Raw genomic sequence first — 19,920 nt, 5'->3', positions numbered from 1 at the left:
TTATGACACTAATGAAAACACACAAATCCGTAAAATGCATGTTAATTGCAAGCAGATGTGGACATTTTTGAATGTTAATTTTTCACATTACAAAATGCCAACGGCTATTCATCCAGATTTCTAATTTGATTGATGGCGAGATATGATGTCACACCTCCGATTAAAAGCCTATTGTTTGATATGATATGTCATATAATCGGGTTATTTCTATTTTGTTTTTTTTTAATTTTTTTTCATCAAAAATGTTTAGGATTATCTTTCAAAAATTTAAAAAATTTTAATGATTATATCTACAATATTATTAATAAACTGTAAGTGTTGTTGCACATACTTAAATACTAAATGGAAGCTGGAGAAGTCATATAATACAGCATTTGATATATATCTGATTAATGTAAATATACAACGAATGGTGAATAAGATATAATAATAATCACATTATTTTTAAAAATGTATTTTAAATCATTCAAACTTCACTACTACTTATTAAATACATTAATCTCTATTATAAAAATCGAACTTAACGAGTTAATATATAAATTATACTAAAACAATTTAATTAAGTAATACAAATCGTTTAGTTCCTTAATAATTCAGAAAACATAAATAAGGGGGTATAATTTTTATTTAAAATTAGGGATTCATTTATTTCAAACGTTATCAAATTTTGGCAATGAGCGAAGAACGAAAGAAAATAAATAGAAGAATAAAATAGCCGATATCGATTCTTCCACCAGCACATGATATTACTTCATTATAACTCTACGAGTTTTGGTAAGACCAAGTCGAACCTTTAGCCTATTTTCTGACAAGAAATAATTTATTGTTGTAGGATTACCTCTAATCTCGTTATTATCGATCAATATCTGTCAACGAAATAACTTTAATAATAATTAATTCAACTCTATGATATTTAGGTTCCGAATATTATTCTTTTTAATTATCGTTATTCCGGATGTTCTCTAATTAATAAACTTGTAACAAAGTATCAAAATATACTCCAACTTCAACTGTTGATTAATGTTACTTACGTAGAAAGAAAAATCAGCGAGTTTATTCTTGACAATTTCCCACTTTTGCCATTAAAATCGTGGGTCTTGGCATTTACTTGAATCGATTATTTTAGATAACATTTATATCTAATCGATTTAAAAAAATAATCGATTAATTAAAAAAATTCGGCGCAAATATCTTAATTGTTTCGTAGTTTAATTTCATGTAATAATGAGTGAGGCAAGAATACAAGTAAAAGTAGTGTTTTTGATGTGTGTATGGACGACGAACGGGAGATATCCGCGAGCGCATTTTATATAACATACGACTTTACGAACGTATTAGAGTTTCTCCTGTGTTAAGGTTAGCAATTGCTATATTGTAACAGAGATAAATAGAAGCGGGATAAACTGTAGTTTTACACTATGTACAGCTTTCCATCAATCCCAAGGTCGAATCGAAAGCGAGGCCGAATAAGTAATAAGACAGCTCGGGCCAACATGGCTCACGATAGAGAGGTAAGTTGAGATATATCTATCAAAACATCCCTAACTTCTAACCTTTGCTTTTAAAATGGGATTTCGTTACGCGCCGTTAGTATAAGATGCAATGATATTAGTTTGTGTTATACTTATGCTGAATTACGACATTTTCATTGAAATGTTCCATGTTAAAGTTAGTCATTTCTCCATACCTTCCGGCAAGCTACCAGCGGGAAGATATATACCTGTACATTTCGGTGTAGGTTGTACTTTTCCTAGACGATTCTGCGTTGTTGTCGATTGTTTTTTCGCCAATACGGCACATTATTTTTACTTTTATACGTCGTATTTTCATATTTTGATATAAAATAATTGGTGTTATGCGATGGGATGTACCATTGTACGGTCGATGGAGGTACGGCAGTGTAGTCGGATGTGCGACATACCCAGCAGCTATTAAATGTTGTCTAGCTGCTTCCACGCAATTTTGCGTGTGTAGTTTATACCAAGCCTAGACCTTGCATCTCTTACTATTGGTATATCGTTACGTGGTATTTAGCCTTGTTAAAAGCGGATGATTGGCATAGATTTGGCGAAAAGGAAAACTCCGCTACAAAATTATATCCTGCCCACGTAGTGAAAATAGAAAGTCTTGTTAATTTTGTAACATTAAAATTGTATAATGTTTAATATTATGTAGAGGTACAATGTCAAACGAGTATAATTGTCCTTGATAAAAATTTTTTCCGTACGCTACATTATTCCGCATTGGTTTAAATTACTAAATATAGGTCTACTTTAAAAAAAAAGAAAAGTTGTCAACTCGTCACATTTTTACAGAGATGACATATGCGAATAAATAAAAAGCAATCCTATTATTAAAAAGTCATTGCGCATACGTTATCATCTTTTGTTTTTTTGGGGGGGTGATATAATAATATAAACTGTCATTTTTCTGATCCTATCTTTCACAAAACGACGCACATTCAATTAAGATGAAAATGCCACAACCGTAATTCAAAAATAGGTTCTTCCAAGTCGAAACATGGCACAGTTGAATGTAGATCCTAAAATTAGATCTCGGGGATTAAGAAAAATAAAAAATGGAATCGTCATCATAAATTTTCAGATAAAATATATAAGTTGTATGAAAACTATTGATTATTTTCTATTTTTTAAGTATTTATCAAGATTTATATAAGGGTTAATTCTGTATTTACGAAAATTGGTAATGTACTGTACTTCTCATCGTAATGCTGCAACTTTATATAGATGTAGGAGATCAATATTGCGCCGTGTGAAACTAGATTGTTCGGAATTTTGAAAATTTCGCAACAGAATGACTTTGTTGGTAAGGATCATAAATAATATTTTGATTTAATATCATGGATTTTATTAAATTATTTCATAGAATATTTAATAATAATAATATATATACAACTATTACGTGTTTCGAATGTTGTGTGCACATATGATAATGATTTTCATGTTTCAAGTAGCAAATTAAATATAATCATTAATTTGATTATAGATATTTAAATATATATTATTTTATGCATGGAAGTAAAATACAGTATTTCTCGAGGAAAAAAAAATAAAACAACAGTATATAAATTCCGAGTGTTATTGTAAATTGAAAGGGTTAGGTAATTGTCCCGCTGAAAATGATGCCCGAATAATTCTACCGATTAAAAATGGTGCCACCCCGAAAAAAATGTCATCGCGCAAAAGGATTTGTTGGAAAAAAATGAGAGCTACTCCAAATATTATAATTGCTATTTTTTGTTTGTTTGTTTTGGATTCTAATAATTGGATTAGGAATGTAGACGTGATGTTTACTTTTATCGTTAAGTGCCTTTATTTCCCCGAAGAATTTAATATCAGATTATTCTGTGATATATGAATATTTTCATACATAAATATACATTTGTATGTTATGTAACATACAATTAATACATAAAATAAGAATGTATTTTAGGTCGTTGTACTAAATTTACATTTACAATTACATTCAGTTCATTACATATTTTAACATTCTGATGAGAGCGTTTAAAATATTTATAAGCGAATTTAATAGAACACTTTAAAAATACATTACGCATCTGTTATTTTATTGATTAAAATTTTAAAAATTTCTTTTAATATTTTAAGAAAATTGCATTTATTTTATTATTACATATGGTATTTCGTTCCGAAGTTGATTAGAAATGGATTCTTATTTAAAATTTGATATATTCCTCTTCGGATATTTAGTTATAATCCTGTTGAATAAACACAGTTGTTCACGATTTCAAATAAACGACATTTTGTAAGCCATTTAAGGAATTTTCTGTTAATATTTGAGCGAAGTTTGGTTTGAAAATTTTATTCGGATTCGGATTAATATTTGGCCACGAATGAACTTAAAATTGACCGAAATGATATTAAAAGAGGATCGATACGAATTTAAGATCGACTCAGTCCATTTGGATTGATTCGGATGAAATCAAGATTGATTCAAACGTTGAAACGACTCCATTCGAGAAATCACTTGCATTGAATTAAAATTTATTCTCTTTTGAGTCATTTCGCGTATTTCTGTTTTGGTAAATTTTAGTTTCAGTGCATTATTTATTAATATTGGGTAACTTCGATATTACAGTTTTCCACGTTCCAACAAAATTCCGAACTACAAATGTTGTTTTAGAAAGCGGAAATAAATTCTCTATATTCACGTTCGCATTTTAATCTTTTCAAGATATCAGAAATTCGATAGAATGATTTTAATATAAATATTATTTTAACTGGTCGCAATTTCATGAACTATTCAGCTTAGAATTTAATATTTGATAGGACTATATGCGTTAGTACAACAAGATTGAGACTGTTTGACGTTTCCTATCTTTCCCTTGGTAGAGATTTAATATTTCATATATTATAGAATGGGTAAAATAGGAGAAATTATATATAGCGATATTTCCTTTTTTTTTTTTTTTTTCTAATCCTAGTAGTCCTACAATCTATATCAATATAAAATATGACTTATCTGAGAAAAATACGCGTATCTTTTGCTGCTGATAGATTTGATATTGCTGCCAAATTATTTTTGTAGAAAGTACTTGTAAGTTTGATTAAAATGGGGAGTATTATAGAGAAAGCATTATTTGGAACAATTTATATAACATTTAATAGAATTGAATTAAATATCGATGAAAGTTCTTAATTAGGGCTGTGCTAACCAAAATCTTGATATCGATATCGGGCTTGATATCGAGAATCCTTCGATATATCGATATCGAATATCGATTTCAGTTTGATAGATCGATTACGGACACAGAACTATTATCTGAAGTGTATTAAAAATAGACATAAATACAGTACTTTAAATGGAATAATGGTTTAAATAGGAATTAATTTATGTTGCGATATTGTAACATTTAAAAAAAATATTATTACATTATAAATTATTACAAGGAGTGTTAATTTATTTCATGCGAATCTTTTTTTATCTTAATTAATATCGTAATATAATAATAGAAAGTTTAATAATACTTATCTCGAGTCAAAGTAATATTGATCTATTAGATCTATGTCATAATAATGAGCGTTAAACAATACGTATTGTACTTTAAAATACTATGATTTATTAATTTTAATATAGTAAACGTTTTTAAAAAAATTAATTAAAATTTCTGTTAATAAAAAATAAAAAGACTTTTCAAAAATAACAGAAACCACAATTTTTGTAATTAATGTAATAAACAACGAAAATTTATTAGCTTAGTAACTGGTTGTTGCTCTCTATTAAACATCGTATCACGTGATTTATCGTGATGTCATTGTAACAAATTACACCAGAATGGCGAAACTAATTCAAATGCAGTTGAGTATCCGGTCATGACGTCGAAACAAGTATGCCGCGAGACAGCACACCAAATGAACATTATTTTGCTCAGCGAATAGACACAACGTAGATACGAATACACATAAAATTTCGCGATGACGAAAGAGAATAAGGAACGTTTCACATTACGAAATTTATTTATTTATTTATTTTGTCAAATTACAACTATAAAACGTGAATAAATTATCTCACGTGGATTATTGACAGTATGTTTTCAAATATTTCGTCTCGTGCTTTAAGCTTGTTACTGTTGTAATTCTGTTTCCATACCAGTGGCTGGCAATAACCGGAGATATCGTGAATGTATATCTGGTCAATGACAGTCTTCTATTATTTAAAAAATGAACTGTTAACTAAAACAATGGTTGGAAAAAATGTTTCAATTGTTAGAACACAGAGTTTAATTTTTCTTAAGATTAAAGATTTAAGAATCTTTTTTCTGAAAAATATGCAAATTATAATATATTTATTTCAAATATTTTTTAAATTTAGATTTTATTTAAACCCTAGAAATCTGTTTTTATATTCGACACTGTGATATTACGAAATTTTTATTTTTAAAAACCAAAATTGTTTTCTCTTCAGTATAAATGCCCAGCGTGTAATAAATGCTTCTAAATTTAGATACTAGTTTAATTAACGTTTTGGCTTAAGTAATTGTTGGAAGTCATATTTCACCTTGAAATGTCTTTTAAATTTTACATATAATAAATATGGAAATAATTCGTTTTACAATAATATAAATCTTAATCTATACAATTTTTAAAAGGTTTTGATGTTTAATTTAAAGGTTATATATATTCTAAAGTATAGTCTATGTTTTGGTCTTCTTTTCGAAGCTGTATACAGTATAATAGTTTACACAATTATAAACATAGATAAGAACAAAAGATATAAGAAATTGTTATTTTTAGCTTGTTTTATTGATTCAATCTTAGTTATTTTTAATTTAAATTAATAAGAAATTTTTCAATTTAATTATAAAAGTGTTTAAATTATTAAATGTTTACATTTAATCTTTAAATATATATTTATGGTAAGATTATTATTGAAGTTCATTGATTGTTGTTATGCAACAAAATGTTTGTTCTCAGCTACAAGCGAAAAGTAAACACATAAGTCTTTAATGTTTATTTTCTTCTACGAAGATATTTTAAAAAATAAAACGAATAATACATTTACGTGAATTAAATAGGATCTTTGATTATTAGTAATTCATTATTTAAATTAAAATTAAATTTTAACATTTAAAAAATATATTTTAATGTTTATACTTTCAAGTGACATGTGGTTTAGTCTTGTTTTTTTTTTCTTTTTTAAATCTTTTATCATTTGATAAATTTTTAGTTTAGTCTATGTTTTTTTTTTCTGTTTTATTTTTAATTAAATCTGATAATACAAATTTGCAATTAGCAATTCTTTTCAGAATTTTATATTTATATTAATATATAAAAAGTTACTTTTTAAATTTGCGAGTGTCTTACGGATTTATATTTTTCTAAGAATTCTATGATGCAAATATTTATTAAAGTTTGTATATTCAATCATAATTTAGCATGAAATTAAAAATTGGGAATTGCTTAAACATTAAATTTTTAATCAAAATTTGTATTGTTTTCAACACTAACTTTGCTTTAAAGTAATTTGAAAAATGATGTAAAGGTACTGTACAGTACATGATATCACACACACCCAGAGAGAGGTAGAGAGAATCTTACCAGATTTTAGTAGTGTTAAATTAGTCACTTTTATGATAAAAAAAACAATATAATAAAGTATTGTTCTTATTTATAAATAATTACACAAGTTTGTTTATCTTAATCTTACTATTTTTTTTTCTAGACTAATTAAGAGATAATTTATGATGCGCTTTTAAAATTTTCAACGGAGAAAATTTTAAAAAGAAGGAAAACATTTTAATTAGATTATCGATATGTCGAGATTTTGATTGACATATTTTTAAGTATCCCAAACAGGATTTCGTTATTTATGTGGTTATTTTTATATGTAATCTGTACGTCTGTAAGCGGGTTATTCTGTTTATCATGGCTAGCAAAAAGTTTATCGACTGCAGATTTTAATGTAAAAAATTCGTTATATTCGCCTGATAAGACTAATATAACGAATTTTTTTCGTAACGTTCTAGTACCGAAAACGGAAGTTATTACTTATACAATATTTGAATGATCTAATAACGGAAACGGAAGTTATAACGTTATTTCTTGCTCAAGTCGCGACGCAATGCATCCATTCTTCAATGAATCGCGTTGCGTTTCGCTGTGTATTTTGTTTTTGAAATACTTAATAATCTCGGCATTTGAAATTATTTTTAAAAAACATTTTAGACTTAATTCGAGATAAGTCATTAAGTGTTTGCGTTACATCGCGGGAAAATACGATCATTTTTTAAATATATACTGTATATTATATACCAACGATGCCCAAATCGTGGCTCGTGAGCCACATGTGGTTCTTCAAGAGCTTAATTGTGGCTTAACTAATAAATAAAAAATATTTGTTATGTTTAAAAATTTCATTATAAACATTACAAGTTCATAAACCTTCAACTAGCAAAGAGTAAATAAAAAAATGAAACAAATATGTCAAAATTTCAAAATAAATACATTAGTTTTATTTTTATACCAAGAACGTTAGGTGCAGCTTCCAACTAGGGCTCTTAGAGCAAAAAGTCCAGGCACCCGTTATATACAATATATAGCCTATAATGTCAATATTTTTCACAATATAAGTTATATAATTGTGAAAAGTACAGTACTGTATTGTGTTTCCTCTTTTTTTTTTTTATTTGCAGAGGATTTGACATAACAGAATTTTAACAAATTCTGAGAAAGCTAGTAATGATGAAAATTTGTTAAAATTTATATTTTCAGTAGCAATTCAGTACCAAACTAAAAATTGAGGAAGTAGGTGAAATTGTTATTTTTTATGCATGTCATCATTCTAGCTCTACATCTCATAGGAACAATAAAGGCAAATAGCCAATATTGCTCCATGCATAACGCTGTAGTGAAACAAGTTGAGATAAGCTCAGTGTTATACAGAGTTTATATTAACAGAAAATGAATTTTAAAATGCATAAAATGATTCTTAGATTTATATACATAAGAATCATATATTAATATATCTAAAAGTTCATTGAATTCTATTTTTTGGGTTTTTTCTTTTATTTAAATAACTTTATCAATGTGATATTAACTTTAAATTTATAAATTATGACGTACTGTATATTTGATAATTCATGCAGCTTATTGTTAAATTTTATTTATCATTATCTTTAAATAATCTTTAGATTTAGAATTCAAATATACAATTAAGAGTTAATTTCCTAGATGAGCTATCCAACAATTTCTTGAGCAATTTCGAACATAAATTAAACATTATTACCTTAATCGAATTATAATTAGTTATAATGTTTCTAAATGGGTCTAATAGTTTCACAATTGAGAATAAAATTATCCATTAGAACGGTTTTTTTCCTTTCTAAATTGAGAATTTAAAATATGTTGATGCATAGTTTTCTTCTGTGAAGAATAAGATTAATAATAAATAAAATAATAGAATTAATCCGATTGAATTAATCATTTGGTCAATGGTCATTAACAAACAGGCGTTTCACAAGATAGTGTGTCAGTTGTATCGAGAATGCTGATCGTTCTTGTTGGGTGTGTAGGTTATCGGTTAACAACCTGGAAAGTTCATCGGGTCATAGGCTATTGTGTCCATTCCAGTCGTTGGTGGAGTTTTTTCTTAGGAATTGTCAATGACCGAGGGCCTCTCCCCAAACAGCAGTCTTTCATACATTATCTCTTATCCTTTTTAATTTCAATTTTCTTTCACACTGAATGAATATTCTAAATACAGTAAATATATGTAAAGTTTATTAGACTGTAATTAATATTAGCTTTACAATATTTAATACATGTACGTATAGTATTTTAAAAATTCTGAATTCTTTCATAGACTTTCCTGCATTTTTTTAAAAGCAATAAACTATTTAGGAATGGCAAATATCCATTTACCACTTAAATAATAAAAAACTAATTAAAGTTTGTAACTAATAAGTCCACAAATTTTAAATACTTTTAAATATTTAAGTAATATACTTAGTCAAATATAAAAAAAATTATTGTAAACATAAATAGATAAATAAGAAAAGATATAATGAAAGAAAAATCTCTAAATATTTCAGCTTGAGATTGGATATACAAAACTTAGAAAAATATTTTAAAAAAAAGCATTTATTTCTTTAAACTTGGATCCTTTCTAAAACATAAACTTGAACAAACTTATAGAATAAATAGTAGTTCCATATGTAAATCTCAAACTACTTTAAAAAATCTATCTGTAGTGAATAGATTTTTGATGTTTGTAAAATCAGTTTATATAAAAATAATGTGTAAAAAATTTGATGAAAATAAAAAAAAATCAAACATTTTATCTAAATTGTAAAAATAAATAATTTTAAAATTAATTTGTTCTTATGTCATTTGATCTTATAATTAAAATGTTAGGAGTCAAGAGTATAAATATATTAAGAATAAATTTTATAATATTATTTTTATCTGTTTATTTAATGCTATAATTTCTAGAGTGATTATTCACAAAATGAATTTCATCTGGAATACCCAAATTTTATGTACTGGTAGTTAAATGATATTAAATACATATAATCAGTACTAATATTACTGTGTAAAATATTAAGCTTTAATAGATATATTATGTAATTTTCTGTAATATCCAGTTTATCAGTAAACTAAATATTATAAGCTTGATAGAGACATTTAAGTGATTTTAATTTACAATGAGATATATTTTGTTATATACTGTAACATAAATATATAACAATTATGTAATACTTTTTAGTTTTTTGAAATGTATGCTAGATGATAAATATTTTATTGAATTTATTTTGGAAGGTGTTGGCGTAGTTATCTCAAGAGAATATCGATACTACTTTGTGTGATAATGGTTTGTTCTCAGGTGAATATGCAACCTCAATTGAAATGGATTTACAAAAATAGACTAACCCTGCTATTGATATTATATCTATTGTTTATTTCGGGGATAGAAACTAATCCAGGTCTGTTGTCTAGATCACCTCAATATGGTGGCCATACAAATATGCAAAAGAAGGGGCGGGGGAGGCCTCGCAATGTTAATCCTAAAGTTACAGATAAAACAAACATAACTGAAATTGGGCCCAGTCAGGACATTCATTCAGCAGAACAAGATTATGATAGAGGTGAACTAATAGATGTGAGATCTCCAAAAATACAAGATTATTTTCACACTGTCCGAGGAATAGACACTTCAACAGCAGAAGAACAAAGATATTCATTGAAATCTTGAAATCCATATATGAATTAATTCAAGAAGAATTCACTCAATTAAATACTGAATTACAAAATATCAAAACAGAAGTTAATATATTGAAAGAAGAAAATAGAGCTTATCAACTGGAATACAAAAAAATTGCACAAAAACTGGAAGAAATTGACTAACTAAGGATAACTCCCATACTAAAGGTATGCTAGAATTTGAAATAGACCAATTATTAAATGAAAAAATGAACAAAAACATAGTAATTATAAATTTTCCTTTTAAAACTTCTGAATATCTAAATGAAATAGAACAATTTATTATAATAGAACTAGGCATAACAAATAGTCATATGATAGTCCTCTGGGGAGAAACACATTTAGGACTCATACTTATATACTTCCATCAACTACTGATAAAAAGATTATCTTACTAGAAATCCAAAATATGATAATACAGAGAACTAAAATTACAGATCTGTGGATAATAGGTGGGGATGCTAATAGTCAAATATGTGAAAAAATGGACACAAAAAATAAAAATAATAATGGAATAATTGATAATATTAGAATGTCTAAAGATAAATAAATTAACTTAGGAGGAAAATTATTACTAGAATTTGTACAAGAAAATGGTTTATACATATTGAATGGAAGACTCCCTAATGATTGCCCCGCAGAATACACCTTTCTGTCTAATGTTGGAAAATCCATAATTGATTATATTATTTGTTCAGAATTTGTTCTAAATAAGATCAAGAAATTTAAGGTTTTAAATAATGATATTTCTGATCACTTCCTAGTGCAACTAGAATAAGTTGGATTTATACACGAAAATAAGTTAGGCCAAACTCAAAAAAACAGTTGAACCTATAAAAAAGAGATGGGAAGAAGATTTAATTTGACAAAATTTAACCCCTTAATGTCCAAAAATAAGGCATAGACTTTATGTCTCTTTTTATATAATTGCAATTGAACTAGTGCTGTCAATGTGAATAATGCAATTTGAATACCTCCATTTTTTGTGAATGCAAACTGTGTATAATTGAGGAATTTATTAGTATCAGTCCACTCATTAAACTTTTCCATTAATACTGCCGTAAAGAGTTTGCAGAACCCAGACAGAAGAGCAATAGGTCGATAATTGGCTGGGCAGTTTCTTACACCTTTTTTAAATATCATTTGAAAAATGACTTTATTCCAATCTTTAGGTATTGTACCCGTAATAAAAATTATTATATAGGTTAGCCAATACGTGAATACCTTCTATCGAAAAATTTTTGATTATCAAGTTGGTAATAGAGTCAGCATCAGGAGCCATTTTCTCTCTTAAGTTTTTAATACATCTATATAAATTTTCTACATTGAATATTTATGTTATTGGTTGAATCATAGCCATAATACATTGTAGTTTTTGCTCTTCGTATTTATTTTTACAGGTAATAGAAAATTCCTCTAGGTATTGCTTCCAATTATCGTACATCACACACAAGGGTGTCGCCGGGGGGGCAGAGGGGCAGCTGCCTTCTCCTAGAAATTCAAAAAAATTATTTAAATGCTAAGATTTAATTAAAATAAACTTCTTAGGCTTCTTGTAAGTTAAAAAAAATGTTTTAATTAAGATATTTCTTTTCTGGTACATAGTAAATGATTAAAACTTTATGAATCGTTTTTATTTTACCTACATACAATTCATATCCTCTATCAATTTACATCATCTTGCCCCCCCTGGCCCATTGGCTGGCGTTGTCCTTGGTCACACAGTGCTATCTTTAAAACATAAGGGGCCCTGGGCCAGAACCAGGATGGGCCCCCTTAAAAAAGCATACGACTCTGTGGTTATTGCGGTGTTGCTAGATAAGTTGAGTAAATATGGAGCAGATACTTGTATGATTAGAATAATTGACCAATTGTTTGGACACTATGAAGTAATAATAAAACAATTTGACAAAAAATGGCCAGCATTACAAGTAGTCAGAGGACTACTACAGGGCATCCATGGTCCCCATATCTTTTTAACTTTTTTTCTATCTGATATAAATGAATGTTTTGAGATAGAAGACGATGGTTTCTATATAGATGGCCAAGTAATTCACTCCATATCATATGCTGATGATATCATAATAGTTGCACCCACAGCTGCAGGACTCTGTAGGGAAATCAGAAAAGTTCAAGAATATCTTGATAAATTAAAATTAATTATTAACCCAAGCAAATCTTCAATTATGATATTTTGAAATGGTTTCAGACTTGTAAAAAAAGTACATCATTCTATTTGAATAAAGTACAACTGAAGATAACACAAGAAGTCAAATTTCTGGGAATTTTACTGACTCCCACTCTAACCTTTGAAAGGCAACATAAAGAAGTCGTTCACAAATCTAATCGACTGATTACTAACATGGTGAAACTTTTTGCTCAAATTAAGCTAAAAAACATATACAGCCATTTTAGATTATTTACTTCTCTAATTCTTAATGCAATAGCCTAAGCCTCACCAATTTGGAGTCTAACAAAATATAAAAAATTTGAAATAATTCAAAATAAATTCATTCGAAAAATTTTCACTCTGGACTATAACATAGCTGGATATGCTCTTAGAATTGAAATCAATAGATTCAAATTAACTCCTTTGTAAAATGATTTATTAACTTTCTTTATAAAATCAGAGACAATGGCAATCTACCAACATACTTGTTACACTTACTGTATAAAAATTCTTGTCAAAACCCACAAAAAAGTTCCTGGATTAGTCAAATGAGAAATATTGTCAATGAATATGTAGTTTCTGATGATACCCAATGATATTATTATTGTTATGATTAATGTGAATACAATATAATAACACCCTGTAATAACAGGCTATGGCCTAATATGACTAATAAATTTATTTCAATAATAGAAATAAAATAGTAAACACAATTGATTTGATAATCTTTCAAATACAGTATTTGTTTATTTTATCATTATTGATTTTTGAATTTCATTTTCTAAATGTTTTTAAAATTGAAAATTATTATTATATTAAGTTTGTGTGTCTGTCTGTAAATAATTTAGTTTTGAATTTGTTGGATTAGAAATTTGAACTTTTTTAGATATCTTTTAATTTTGGAATATGAATGGTATGTAAAATTTTTATTAGCCTGCCATTTCAAAATGGATTGTTTTGTAACATTAAAAGAAAAAAAATCATTTAGTTATTTATGTTAACATTCATTTTAAGATAATTGCTTCAGTTTTCACAATGAAAGAAACTGATAATCAACATTAAATTTTTTCATTTTTACAAAATTATATTTATATTTATAATTAACTTTACAGTATATTAAATATTTGAAAATTACTTATTAAAAACTATATTGTAATTCATCACTCAATTCAAATTGATATTGTATTACATTGAATAGTATAGATTTAATAGAATTATAAATCCTTTAATATTAAAACTTCTCTATAAATTGAGAATAAATTCAAAACTCAAGATTTTTCCTAATAAAAGAAAACAAATTTTAAGTATTATGAAAAAAAATAAAAATTTAATTTAAAGAAATTATTTTATAATTTTCCAATGAAGTGCCTCACTATGCCAAAAGCATTCATTATAAATAAAATTACTTGGATTCTTGAAAAATTTTATAGTGAAATTCCAAAAATTTGACTAAATAAACAATTTTTATAATTTATAATGTTATAGTATTTCATTTTTTAAAGTAGAAAGTACTTTAGCATATCAAAGTATATAAATATTTCATAAAATGTTGATAAATTATTGCCAAGATAAAAATTAAAGGCATTTTATATTGTTTTTTTTATTAATTAAAAAACACCAAATATGTAATTATAATTACATAATATTTTTGTCATATTTTAAAAATTAATAAATATGAAATTTGCTTTATATAGTAACTTCATAAGCCAGGTAAACAAAAACTATTATATATGATTATAGTTTTATTGAATTAATATGCAGAAGTTGCAATCGTGTAATAAGAATGCATAGGTATGACAATTCTTAAGTCTACTTATAATTTTTGCCATATCTTTTTTCGAAAACTGTAGGAATGTCTATTCTCTACAGTTTATTAATTGTATTACATTGTTCCTTACATATTTTGATTGATATTTCTCTGTTAAAATATTTCTTTGAAGCATTATATTAAAAAATATTTTATAAACTAAGCCAAAAGTATAATAAATCAATAACATTATAGGAAAACGTTTTCAAATTTTATTCATGAATAAATTATTTAAATATGAAAATTTTTTAAATTTAAATTTTATAAATTATAGTTAAAATTTTTTTTAGAATTTTACTTCTATGATTTGTAATTGTATAAAAATATGGTTTGTTTCCTTTTATTAATCTAGATTATCTTCATCCTAGAAAAACAAAAATAAAATTTCATCATTTTTCATTAGATATAGAATTTAATTCTACATTGTATTTATAGACATGTTTGCTGCCAGAGTGATAAGAGGATTATATGATAAAAAGAATATTGATGACAAATGCTGCTATTGGTACAGAAAATTCATTTGTAGTTTATGCTGGTGCTTTCCTGAATATGCTGATTTGTACATTAAAAATACATAGAAGTTTTAATTAAATTTAGTAAATTTTAATTTACTAAATTTAATTAAAACTTCTATGTATTTTTAATGTACAAATCATCATATTTCAAATTTATAAATATTTGTTTTTTTTCCTCTGAAATGAAATATTTAAAATAATTAGATATTAGTTTTTAATATATTCTTAACATTAACAAACAAATAAAAAAATGAACAATGTAATTATGAAAAGGGCTCACAGTCCTATATTTATCTACTAACTATGCCACCATTATCTTATTTGCATTTTTGTATGTGTAATATATAAATGAAAATGAGATGTGAAAAGTATTAGCAAGTTTTTAATTATGGTAGTTTTTTCCATATAAAGAAGAATGGGTAGTTTAACAAAAAGTAAAACAACAATACTATTACAAAAGTAAGTTACTATAAAATAGCTTTTGAGTATATAGGACAAAACAATATTTGGTTTGTTCTTATGTAAAAAATCAATGAATAACTACAGGGTTTTGAAGAAACATGAGTGTATTTGATTTTTTTTTTTTTTTTTAAATAAAGAATTGATCTAAATTAACTAGCTTAAGATGAATAGTGAAGCCTTTTGTCATTAACCGGTACAGCAATTTTAATTTCTAAAACAAATGACAAATAAAAGATTAATATAATTTTCCCTTAATTATTACAATTATTATTTATGCAAAAATTCTGTTAAGAAAATCTCAAAATTTACTTTTAAGATCAATAGCTCATTTCTCCTGCAACATTGGCAAATGTAAGCTCTGTTTGAACATTAAGTAATTATTAAAATCTAAATTGATTTTATTTTTATTGTTTATTTCTTAAAACAATTCCAATATTACAATATTTGCTTAAATGGTTGGAAATTATTTTTTCCATAATTGTTTCTAACTATTAAAATGTATTAAAAAAAATAATATACAAAATTTATAATCTTCTTTTAGCATAATGTTATGATGCTGTTTATTTCAAATGGAACTGAATGTGCAATATATATTTATTGCAATTATATTAAAAACCTGTATTGTTTTAAAATGTTTTCTGCTTCTTATTTTGGTTTTGATTAAAAATATAATCACAATAATCCAGAATAAATTTTACACTAAAGTAGTTATATTAACTATATTATAGTTAATAATACAATTAAAATGATTAATTTTGTTGTACTTTTATATGTTATATTTGTTCACTCTACTGTAAATATGTAGCCTAAAGGATTGTTTCTATTAAATAGCACTCATTTTATCTTTCATATTTAAAAAGTAAAAAAAAAAAAAAAAATTAAAATAGAAAATAACAATGTTAATAAACAAATTTTAGTAGTTTCAATCTATTAATTTTCTTTCATTTAAAAAATTGGAAATTTGTTTATTAAAGTCAAATTTAATGTTTCATTAGCATAATTTTATTCTTTTGCTTTATTATTTATGATAAAATAATATATGCTTTTTTTTTGTAAATTAATTTAAGAGTAATCTAAGTTTTTCATTTAGACAGATAAAGCTTAATCGATTCATTATAAAAATTACTTAGCTACATAATCAGTTTTAAATGGGAGTGTTTTCTTCCTTAGAATTATTCTTTATAATCTAAATTTTGCAGGCACGAAAAGAGATTTTTTATAGAAATATTTACTGTTCTGTATGAAAAAAAAACTAAAATTTATTATCTAAACTTTAACTATTTTTATCCTCGATTTATAATTTTTGTATATGCGCTTTTTAAATAAAGATGTTTCCATTATTGGAAATCTTTCTTATCAACAAGAAAAAATTATTTTAAATACTTCATTTAGGAACTTTTTATTTGAACCTTAAATGCTTTTAAATGACTCTCTTTAGTTAAGCTCAGACACAGATTTGAGAGGAAAAAAGAAAAAAAAAAAATCGAATATTTATTCTGAACTTTTATCAGTTTTTAGTTATTTTAATATTATTCTTTTAATTCTTAAATTCTAATCGTTATTGTATAAAATTTTATGAACCAATCGAGTGGCGAGTTTAATACATAAATGTGTACAAAACTGTGTAAATCGCTGTTATGGCAAATCACATATCAATCTAATGGAAGGAAAAAAATAAAATAAAAAATATCAAAGTAGAAAAAAAATGGGTTTATCTCGAAAGAGGACGGAATCAATGCATTTTCGTTCCTTTTAGCAGTTTTTCCACTTTTTCTATTTATGTTTTTTCTTTCATATAATCAATTTACTTTCTACAATTAATTTGCTTACTAACCAATTCACGCTTATTCATTTCATTAATATAATAATTAAAAATTAATTGTTTTATCAGAATAGAATCGCCGCTTATTTTTTAAAATTTCTACAGATTATTAAAGATTATACATATATATATATATTTTTTTTTATGTCAAAATGTTTTTTTTTTTCTTTCTTGGATCGAAGTATGATTTAGGTACTTAAGTGTTAGAGGAATATAAAATTTTCACCCAGTCTTGTTGAAAACTTAATTTCAATAAAGTTAATACCACATTTTATGCGATAAAAATTTACAAAATAAATGTTCAGAATGGCATGAAAATAATATTGAAAAGTTATCGAAATTTAAAATATTTCATTTAGAATGTTTGATCGTTGCATAATGCATATAGCCTAGGGTGTCTCCGAGAAAAATGTAATCGAAAGCTCTAAGAATTGCGTTATAATATAAAATCTTTATAAAAATGTCGAGGCAATATCTTTTAGTCATAAAGAATATATTTCTAATAGTAACAAAAAGAACAAGAAAATAAATATGTTTACAAAAAAAATACATAGAGTAGTAATAATATAGAGTAATTTGTTTTATGTTTTGGTTTCGTCTGAAAAATTTATTATAAATCATTTAAAACAGTCTTTTAATTGTATTTTTCTATTGATGAATATAAATGAAGAGCATATATTTTTATACATAAAAAAGTTGAATTCCTGCAACTATTATAAAATCATTTTCGATAAAAGACATAAACAGTACATAGCCTATATCTGTAATGAAAAGCTATTTTAACTGATATAAATTTATTCATGAACCCCATATATTTAAATATTAATTTAAAAGTTTTTCAAAGAAGTTTTAAAATGATATATATATGAATATTTATATTATTTAAATCCGATTAAAATATTTAAGCTTACTTATCAATCATAAGTATCAATCGTGTTTTTTTTTTTTAAATTAATTTTTACGTCGGAATCACGTAAATTAATCTAGTTGAGTAAATATAAATGAACTAAAATTGTAAAATTCAGTAAATGATTGTACAAAATTAAAATTTTCAATTAAATAAAATGAAGATGTATTAAAAATTAAATAATATTTAAATCACCTGCTTAATATACGATTATTATGAATTTTTTTTTTTTTAGAATAATATTAAATCAATATAAACTAAAATTCCACAAATATTAATTTATTTTTCAAGTAAGAAGTCGTTTAATTATTAAAAACTAAAATTAGAAAAATATAAACGGGAAAGAACAAATGCGTAATATTCCAGTAATAAAAATAAATTTAAACGTTTTAAAATTTAAATTATAATAAAAATTAAATTCAATTATATTGAAAATAAAGAAATTTTATGGAATTATTTAATTCCATTACTGTTTAGTTATCTTTTAAAATATAATTAAAAGTTAATCTGGTAATTAAAATCACAGATAATATGACGTATTGTTTTTAAAAAAATTGCGTAAATTTGATATTTTTGTTTCCTTTTTGTTTTATTTTTTATGTTTTCGTTAGAATCATCACTTATTCATGAAACCGGGGAAAAAATCGATTTTGTGAGCTTCCCTGTATAACATTTAATCCACTGCACCTTTAATCCGATTTTGTGTCCTTGGAGTTGGATATATACGGCTAGAAAACAGGCCGAACAGATTGTATAAACATTATACATCATAAATAAAAATTCCTTCGTTCGAATAAAAAAAAAAAAACAGATTGCTATTTTTAGATATTATTGGTTTTGATCGTTTGAAAAGATACTACTGTAAAGAAACTTGAAAGAGAAGGGGAATATTATTTTTCCCCGTAATGAATATGCTTATAATGAATTTTCAGTTTTTAGTAGAGAGTTAGATGTCGACGAACTTCTTTACTAATATAATAAATTCAGACGCGTTATAAAAACGTTTAAATATTAAAATAAAATTTAAAAAAAATAAAACAATTCGGAGTACATGAATATGAACAGAGTATGTAATTTACGAAATGTTTTACCTGGATTTTTTATTTATTTATAGATCTGATAAATATTTATATTATTTTTTATAAGATAAAAATAACAATAATTCAATTGTGCATGAAATTATTCGTTTCATAGCCTAGTTACGTAGCCAAAAACAACGTAGATATACATCCTATCGTCAAGCATGTTTTTGTTATAAGTCCACATCTTTAATGCAAGATTATTTTTGCTATTTTGTTTGTAAACATGTTTACAAATCAGTAAGGGATATATTTTTATTCGTACACTACAGTACATTAAACGTGATTTCTCCGTTCTCAATACACTACTCACGTATTTTTCTCAGGAAAGATTATCTTATAGTAATACATCCATTGCGAGTATACTATGTAACTACTCTCGTACATGAAATGCAAATCAGTTACATTCTTTTATCGCTGCC

At 25.4% G+C, this 19,920-nt stretch overlaps 1 protein-coding gene across 4 annotated transcripts in view; it reads left to right on the top strand.

Moving 5' to 3' along the window:
• Positions 1–1,312: 1,312 nt before the first annotated feature.
• Positions 1,313–19,920, top strand: part of LOC136977517 (HMG box transcription factor BBX) — a 93,832-nt gene continuing 75,224 nt past the window's right edge. Inside the window, exon 1 of one of the 4 annotated variants that reach the window (XM_067273011.1) lies at positions 1,313–1,511. In XM_067273011.1, the coding sequence (XP_067129112.1) occupies positions 1,419–1,511 (93 nt within the window). In that variant the 5' untranslated portion in view covers positions 1,313–1,418. Of the gene's footprint in view, positions 1,512–2,799; positions 2,827–19,920 lie in introns of those variants that run through there. The other 3 variants (XM_067273005.1, XM_067273006.1, XM_067273007.1) reach the window with 3 other exon arrangements.

Source organism: Centruroides vittatus, unplaced genomic scaffold (assembly GCF_030686945.1).
Source record: "Centruroides vittatus isolate TY-2023 unplaced genomic scaffold, ASM3068694v2 contig_460, whole genome shotgun sequence".
Taxonomy (NCBI): domain Eukaryota; kingdom Metazoa; phylum Arthropoda; class Arachnida; order Scorpiones; family Buthidae; genus Centruroides; species Centruroides vittatus.
This window is presented reverse-complemented; position numbering and strand designations above follow the sequence as displayed.